This window comes from Nicotiana tomentosiformis, chromosome 5 (assembly GCF_000390325.3).
Source record: "Nicotiana tomentosiformis chromosome 5, ASM39032v3, whole genome shotgun sequence".
NCBI lineage: Eukaryota > Viridiplantae > Streptophyta > Magnoliopsida > Solanales > Solanaceae > Nicotiana > Nicotiana tomentosiformis.
Window position 1 is genome coordinate 106,716,754 of NC_090816.1, and position 9,635 is coordinate 106,726,388.

At 39.8% G+C, this 9,635-nt stretch overlaps 1 protein-coding gene across 1 annotated transcript; it reads right to left on the reverse strand.

Annotated features, from left to right (window-relative positions):
* Positions 1 to 263: 263 nt before the first annotated feature.
* Positions 264 to 1,007, reverse strand: LOC138892951 (uncharacterized). The gene has a single exon (XM_070176712.1). It carries the CDS (start codon positions 1,005 to 1,007, stop codon positions 264 to 266), a length of 744 nt encoding a protein of 247 aa, XP_070032813.1.
* Positions 1,008 to 9,635: the final 8,628 nt, after the last annotated feature.

Genomic DNA, 9,635 nt, shown 5'->3' on the forward strand with positions numbered 1-9,635 from the left:
GTCTCAAGGCTCCTGATAGAAACTACACACGAGCGATAAAGACGATCTACAATAATAGAATCTCCCACAGGCGTGGACACATACACATGAGCACTCAAAGAATCACGAGGCAGAACCATATATGAAGCAAAATAGGATGACACGTAGGAATAAGTAGAGCCCGGATCAAATAGAACTGAAGCATCCATATGGCAAACTAGAACAATACCTGTGATAACGGTGTCAGATGACTCGGCCTTAGGTCTAGATGGGAAAGCATATAATTAGGGGTGGGCCCCACTAATCTGACCTACGTCTATGGGACGGCCTCCACCTCTAATGGCCTGGCCTTCACCTTTAATGGCCTGACCTCCACCTCTAGCTGCCTTGCCCCTGCCTCTAGCTGGTTGTGCGAGAGGTGAAGCAACCGGTGCCGAGACCATGGCACGAGAACTCTGATGTAGTATGCCGTTCAACAATCTCGGACATAACCTCCTGATGTGACCAGTACCCCCACACTCAAAACACCCATCCTGCTGTTGTGGCTGATGAAGCTGAAGCTGGCCCGAACGGGCTGAATAACCACGGTGACAACTCTGGATCGGAGGCACACTGATAACAGTTGATGGTGCGCTGTAGGATGGCTGCCCAGAATGCGATACATAAGGACCATGACTCCCCAAAGCACTGTGAGATGCTTGAAGCGCTAACTGAAATGGCCTAGGAGGATGGCCTCTACCAAAAGTACCCCTGCCTCCAGATAAGGCACCACCAAAACCACTGGAATGACGAGGCCTCTTATCAGACATCGGCCCCCTCTCCTGACCACGAACCATCTCGATCCATCTAGCAATATCTACGGCCCTCTGGAAAGTAATATCATCTCCCGTCTCCTTGTCCATCTGTAGCCTGATAGTGAAAGTGAGCCCATCAATAAATCTCCTCACTCTCTCCCTCTCAGTAAGGAGCAAGATAATGGCATGGCGAGCTAGGTCCATAAATTGAGTCTCATACTGAGTAACAGTCATATACCCTATTGAAGACACTCAAACTACCTGCGGTAATCCTCTCTCAGAGTGACAGGAATGAACTTCTCAAGAAATAGCTGTGAGAATTGATCCCAGGTAAGTGCAGGTGAACCAGCTGGTCTAGTCAACATATAATCCCTCCACCATCTCTTGGCGGAACCATTCATCTGAAACACTACAAAATCGACCCCATTGGTCTCAACTATACCTATGTTGCACAACACCCCGTGGCAATGGTCCAGGTAATCCTGAGGGTCCTTAGAAGATGCACCGCTGAAATAAATAGGGAAGAGCTTGGTAAACTTGTCCAGCCTAAACAATGCCTCAGAAGATATGGTGGTCCTATCACCGGCCTATGCCACAACAACCGACTGAACCATCCCAACTGGCGGGGCTGCTGGAGTCTAATACAGATGAGCCTCCTGCTCTGAGGTGTGAGTAGCGGTGAAGCACTAGAGTGGCTATGAACCCCTCTGGGACCTGAGCTAGTTCGACGGGTACAGTCTGAGCTGGAACCTCCTCCTTAGGATCAATCTGAGGCTACATTGCGGGTGCTGCTGCTCGAGCTCTAGGTTGAGCTCTGCCTCTGCCTCGGCCTCGACCTCTGCCCCTAGTAGTAGCTGCCACTGGGGGCTCTAGCTCCTATCCGGCTACAGAAGTTGTGCGTGTTCTCGCCGGCTACAGAGAACAAGAATAACCTCATGTACTTTGTAAGTGCCGAGACTAACCTCGACAAAGTAGTGAACAAGCTAAGGGGGGGTCACTTACAATAACCTGAACGCGGTATAATAATAAAAATAGAAAATAAACACTGGAAAAGTAAGGTAGTTAACTTATGAAAAGAACTCAATTCTTGAAATCAGAGAACCCGGAATAACCGATCTCATAATTTCATGTAACAACACTGGAATTCAACACAATAATGACAATGAATATAGAACACACAATCCATTGCGTCATGAAACCCGATCCCACTGTACACACACAATCCTCCCTTATTTCACCACATCAATATCAAAATCACATATAAAATCCATTGCGGCGTGCAACCTGATCCCACCGTATCAATATCAAAATCCTCCCTTATTCCACCATATCAATATCGTAATCATATATGGCGCGGAACCCGATCCCACCGTATCAATATCAAAATCCTCCCCTATTCCTCCATATCATAACCGTTGCGGCGTGCAACCCGATCCATAAACAAATTCAATAATCTAATCAATCTAACAGCTCAATTCACAAGAATCTCTACGATTAAATAATATGAAAGCAAAGTAATAAAGGAATCCCGTACCAAATCAAGGAATACTATAATTAATACAAAAGCAACAAGACAAGCCAAATATATGACAGTTAAAGTGTATAGGTAAGACAATTAAGGCAAGTAGTAATTAATCACAGAGTCATGAAAGGAATGAACATTTCAATACTAGAATAATTAATGAGAAGTAACAAGTTACATCATGAAAAGCAATTAAAGCATCTAACAGTTAAGACATTGAATAAGTTAATTCATGAAATACGAGAAAACTCTGTTATTTAGACCGCGCATACACAGTCGTCACCTCGCATAAACACTGTTACACACACAATTCACATAATATATAGTTCAAGGGTTCCTAATTCTCTCAAATCAAGGTTAGACCCAACACTTACCTCGCTCCGCAATCAAATCAAAGCTCAATTGGTGTTTTTCCTCTAAAATTTGCTCAAAACCAAATCTAACCAAAATCGACTTAATAACATCAGATAATGCTAGGGAAATCAATTACAATAGATAAAGCAAAGATCTTTACACTTTTTCCAAAAAGTCAACAAAAGTCAGCCCCAAACTTGCTTGGTCAAAACCCGAGATTCGAACCAAACCCCAATACCCCCGATCCTATTATGTGATTAGTTTCAAAATTCGACCTCAATTTGAGGTCTAAATCTCAATTTTACAAAATTCCCAATTTCTACCCAAATCCCTAATTTCTACCATGAAAATCCTAGATTTGATATTGAAAACACTTGGAAAGTAATGGGTAATTGAAAAGAAATAGATTAAAGTTTCTTACCAATGTTTTTGGGAAGAAACTCCTCTTATAAAAATGCCTCTAAGGTATTTGGGGTTGAGAGTTTGTGAGAAATGAGCTAAATCCCGTTTTCTCAGCTTTTTGTCCAGGCGCAGATGTCGCAAATACGACCTGGGGTTCGCAAATATGAACTCTGCAAATGCGAAGAAACTCACATCTCTGCTATCATCGTAATTGTGATAATCTGTTTGCAAATGCAAGCACTGGAACTTCGCAAAAACGATCAAATGATGTCAATTGCGATCTCTGTTGTTCCCAGGCCCTATTCGCAATTGTGAACAAAATATTTGCAAATGCGAACATTACAGACTTGGCCAAACATGGCAAATATGACCCCCCACCTCACAACTGCGAGGTCTGCAGACCACACCAGCAACAGAGGGTCATCAGTTATTCTTCTAAGTCCAAAATCACTCTGTAGCCTATCCGAAACTCACCCGAGCCCTTGGGGCTCCAAACCAAACATCAACACAAGTATAAGAATATCATATGAACTTGCTCATATGATCAAAACACCAAAATAACACCTAGAACTATGAATCAGATGTCAAAATATATGAAATTTTCAAAGAAACTCAAGAACATACATATTTACAACTGGACGTCCGAATCAAGTCAAATCAACTCCGTTTTGCACCAAATTTTGCAGACAAGTCATAAATGGCAAAGCGAACCTATTACAAGTTCCAGAACTGAAATCCAAACCCCGTAGCAGCAAAGTCAACCTACAGTCACACTTAGAAATTCTTTAGACCTTCAAATTACTAGTTTTCAACAAATCACGATAAATCAAGTTAGAGACTTCCGAAATCGATTCCGGGTATACGCCCAAGTTCCAAATCATGATACGGACCCACAGGGACTGTTAAAATACTGATCCGAGTTAGTTTACTCAAAATTTTGATCGTAGTTAAATCAAATCATTTTAAAGGTTAAAATTCATATTTTCTTTAATTTTTTGCAGAAACACTTTTCAAAAAAAGACACGGACTGTGCACGAAAATTGAGAAGTGATAAACAGAGCTATTCGAAGTCTCAGAACATAGAAATGAAGGATAAATCTCAAAACAACTTATTTTCATCACATATAAGGTTCGGAAAGAAGAGCAAGTTGAGCCCTAGGTATAAGATCCTTGAGAGAGTGGGGGAGGTGGCCTACAAGCTCGCATTGCCACCCAGCCTATCGGTTGGTCACTCGGTGTTCCATGTTTTTATGCTCCAGAAGTATTATGGTGATTTGTCCCATGTATTAGACTTCAGTTTAGTCCAATTGGACAAGGATTTGACTTATATTGAGGACCCAATGGCTATCTTGGACAGATAGGTCCGGAAGTTGAGATCAAAGAATATTGCTTCAGTGAAGGTTAAATAGAGGGGTCATCCGATTGAGGAGGCGACCAGTGAGATGGAGCACGACATGCTGATTCATTATCCTCATTTTTTCATCATTTTAGGTATGTCTTTATGCACGTTCGAGGATGAACGTTAGTTTTAAGAGGGGGAGAATATAACGACCCGACTGGTCATTTTATGTTATTGTGCCCCCGTTTTCTCTTTTGATTCTTCACACATGTATAATTTAGGTTTTATGACTTGCGAGGTTCATGAATTTCATTTCGGGATGATTTCGGGTTAATTTCGACCCTTTGATTTATGACTTAGAAGCTTAAGTCAAAAATGTTAACCAAACTTTGACTTTGGTAAAAATGACCCCAGAACGGTGTTTTGTTACCTCTAATAGTTTTGTATCGTGATTTTGGACTTGGGCGTATGGCTGGAATCGAATGCGGAGGTCTGTTGGTTGATTTGAGTTGTTTTGCCAAACATTGGCCATTTGAGGTTTAGAAGTTTGACCGTAGGTTAATGTTTGGCTATCGAGTTCAAAATTGAATTTTGAGACTTGGAATAGGTCTGTTATGCTATTTAGAACTTGTCTACAAAATTTGGTATCATTTGGAGTTGATTTGATAGGATTCAGACGCTTGGTTATAATTATAGAAGTTCTAGAAGTTTACCTTGAAATTAATGCGTTTTGGTGTCCGATGATAGGATTCAGATGCTTGGTTGCAATTATAGAAGTTCTAGAAGTTTACTTTGAAATTCATGTGTTTTGGTGTCTGATTTGTAGTTCTAGATGTTATTTTTATGTTTTGGTCATGCGAGCGAGTTCGTATGATGTTTTTAGACTTGTTTAGATGTCTAGTTTGGAGCCCCGGGGGCTCAAATGAGTTTCAGATGCGTCACAGAATGATTTTGGACTGAATCTGAAATGCCAGTGTGCTGATGCCTCTGGTATCGCATTTGCAAACACCAGGGTCACAATTGCGACCTTAGTAGGGAGATAGCAGGTACCACAATTGTGATTCCTAGGTCGCAATTGCAAACCCAGTGTCACAATTGCGAAATCTGCAACTGAACAAAAGGTTAGAAAGTCGGTATTTCATATCATTTTATCATATTTTAGAACCTTGGGCTCGGTACGAGATGATTTAGAGAGGGAATGTTCATCTACAAACAATGGGTAAGTGATTCTAATTAATTACCAACTGTATTTCATGATTATATCTTAGATTTAACATCAAAGTTATGTGAACCAAAGAGGAAAAATTACGAAATTTTGGCAAGTTTTTGAAAAATGAGAACTTGAGTTTTGAGAGGTGATTTGGACTCATATTTGAAAACAAATCATGTACCCGGACTCATATGGTTATGGGTAGTCAAAATCTACCCTTGGACCTAGGTTTTGAGTGGATGGGCCATGGGTTGACCTTTGTCGACATTTTGAGAATTTTATAAAGATCAAAGCTTTATCTATAGTAATTGTTTTCCCTTGCATTGGTTGATGATATTAAGTCACTTTTGGTTAGATTTGAGCCATGTGGATTCAAATTTTAAGGGAAAAACTATTTCCAAGGGTTGAGTTGGCCTAATTGAGGTAAGTTTCTTGCCTAACTTTGTGTAGGGGAACTACCCTTAGGATTTGGGATTGATTGTGCTATTTATGTTATGTGAAAGCTTTGTACACAAGGAGACGAGTGGGTACACGGGTTATATGTGGTGTTTGACCGGTTTAGGTTATGTAGACTCTTTCCATGCCTTTAATTTAATGGTCATAGCATGTTATATTCCTTATTGTTAATCAACTATTACATGTTAAACTATCCTTACATGCTTATTTGACATTGTTAACATTTGTTGTACCTCTTACTAGTTATTTTTCTCTTATATGCTTTAGTTGAAGTTATTGCTTTCCTTATTGCCTTGTTGCATCTTTAATTGTTGACTCACCTTTACTTGAAGTTGTTATTTCGTGAAATATCTTCTTGTTGAGTTATTGGTGTTGAAGATGTGAAAGCCATTATCATATTGAGGTGGAGTTTTTAATTATTGAGATATCTTTCATGTTGAGCAATTCACATTTATTTTGTTATTGTTGGGATTCTTGTGCACATTGTGGTTGAGACATAGGCTATTGTAGTGGAAACTTTGATATTGTTGATTTTTGGCAAGTTGTGGCATATGGGCACTTGTGGTGCGAGTTATTATCGTGTTGTGATATTGATGCGCATGTGGCGGTATATGAATAAGGGTTAATGTGCATGTGGTGGCATAAGGTGGGATTTATATATGTGTTGCTAGTAAGGGAACTACTTGAAGCTACATGATGATATAAGTTGGGCTAAAGTGCGTATAGCTATTTCGAAAAAAAATAATTTCAAAACTATCTAAATGTAAGGCTCACACGGCGGTATAAGGAAAGATTGTGATTGAAATTATGAAATGTGAATACAACAGGGTACCTCGGTTGTGATTCTTGTAGTGTATTTCATATTGAAAAGAGTTATTGGTTGAACATATCTTGTTAATTTTATTTCATCCTTGTCTTACCAGTTTTGTTTGTGTTTGACAATTTGTGGTTCTCATTAATTGCTTTCTTCTTGTTACCTTTATGCTTATAATCCTGTCATTAGTTTACTTTACTAAACTGCTTCGTCATCATTTATTCTCCATTTTCTATTACTTCTCGCTATTATATTTTTGTTTTGTTATCATGTCCTAGTAGGTGTCTTGACCTGGCCTCGTCACTACTCTACAGAGGTTAGACTTGATACTTACTGGGTACCTTTGTAGTGTACTCATGCTACGCTTCTGTATATCTTCTGTGCAAATCCAGGTACGTCTGCCCGTGATGGACGTTGGTGATTGACTTGTTAGCTGCTTTCCAGAGACTTGGTATACCTGCTTGGCGTCTGCAGGTCGCAGAGTCACCTTCCGTTATTTTCTCATTATTGTTGTTTCCTTTATCAGGAAGTGTTGTAGTAGACATTTTTAGAAAATTCTGTAGAGCTTATGACTCAGTTCCACCGGTGTTGAGAATTATGTTGTTGAGGTTCTATTTTGGAGGTTAATATGAGTATATCTATTTTATGTTAGTATATCAGTTTGGTTATTTCTATTAAGTTATTATTAAACGTTAGGCTTACCTAGTCTTAGAGACTAGGTGCCATCACAACATCCTAAGATAGGAAATTGGGGTCGTGACAAGTTGATATCATAGCTCTAGGTTCATAGATGTTACAAGTCATAAGCAGATTTAGTAGAGTCTTGTGGATCGGTACAGAGACATATATACTTATCTTCGAGAGACTACGAAACTGTTAGGAAAACTCCACTTCTTTTATTCCTTATCATGCGAATTTATTGACTTCAAAATCTGAATCTTTGTCTTTCTAAATCTCTCACAGAAGATAAGGACATGCACTGCTGGATCAGACAGTCACACCCCCTACTAGAGCGAGAGGTCGGGGCTGGGGCAGTGGATGAGGAGGGGCACGTGGTGCAGCTAGAGTACCTGCCTGAGCAGCGACTGAGGAGCCACCGGTAGCTCCAGTTGGGGGGCAGGCACCCAAGGTGCCTGTTGTCACCCCTGCACTTCAGGAGACCCTAGCACAGTTCATGGGCATGTTCGGTACTCTAGCTCAGGCGGGGTTGATTCCACTTACACTAGCCACATCTCAGGCTGGGGGAGTAGCTCAGACTCCCGCGGCCCGTACTTCAGCGCAATGAGTCCGTGTCGATCAGGTCCCAGAGGTTATGCCAGCATAACCTATTGTTCTAGTTCAGCCCGAGGTTAGGGCAGTGGCATCTGTGGAGGAGCAACTTAGACTTAAAAGGTTCAAGAAGTATCATCCTCGTACTTATAGCGGCCTAGCTACAAAGGATGCACATGGTTTTCTAGAGAAGTGACACCATATTCTCCGCACCATGGGTATTGTGGAGATGAGAGAAATTGCTTTAAATACATTCCAGCTGTCGGGAGTAGCATATCAGTAGTGACGGGCTTACGAAGAGGATAGCCCATCCGATGCAACTTCACTTATATGGACTCAGTTTTTAGAGATTTCTTGATAGAGTTTGTTTCCCGGACTCTTCGCGATGCATGGCGCGCGGAGTTTGGGCCGCTGCGCTAGGGTACTATAACAGTGTCAGAGTATGCCATCAGATTCAGTGAGTTGTCCAGACGTAAGAAAAAGGATTGTACCAACTATCACACATGTCGTGCAAAGAAAGGTAAACCTCTTAATTTTATTTTTTCTAAGGTTAATTTGACTTTGGTACCAAGACACAGATGGTGTATAGATTTCGGTATAACAATTTACATCATTGTGTCTGTGCAAGGTTGCCTGAACTATCGAAAGCCTAATGATGGTGAAAGATACATCTATGATGGTGACAACAAATCGGTGTAAGTTGAAACAATTAAAACTTTTAGATTATTGTTAAGAACCAACTTTATTTGAATTTGAACGAGACTAAGGTTGCACCACTGTTTAGATGGAATTTGATTGCTACTTTTGTATTTCACAAGTTTGGTTATTTTTATTTATTTGGAAATAAAACAATTAGTCTCTTTCGTAATTCAAAATTAGTTGGTCTCAGTTCTTTATCAGGTTACAATAATCTATACTTACTTGATATGATTGCTTCGTTCAATGAACCTTACATATTAACATAACTGGTAATAAGGGTAAATTAACCATCCAGTAGTCAACTTCTATTGCACCAAATATTAGGTCATATCTCTAAAGGAAAATTAAGAGACTTCTATCCAATAATAAGACAACTAAGACCACTTATTCCAATAATATGATATTTTTTGAGGATGTTGAGTTTGTGGGGGGGGGGGGGGGAGGGGAGGGAGAGTCCAAGACCTTGTCTTTGAAGAGGAACATATTTATATTCCTCTAATTGTTATTGTCATTGCTCAGGAATGCCTTTTTATACCTGACATTATTCAAGAAGTAAATTCAGATCAAAGACAATATCATTCAACCCGTCCTTCAAGAAGTAATTTTCAAAGAACAAACTCTACAACTACAAGAATAGATTTCAATAAAGAAAATCATCTATGTACTAAAGAAAGTGTCTTATTAGTAATATTACTAAATTCATCAAGTTATTGTCTCATTTGATTTCGAGATAAATCTTGTTAATTATTGTGTATATCACAAGTTTAGTGGGAGTAAGTATATCTTTTATTGTCTAA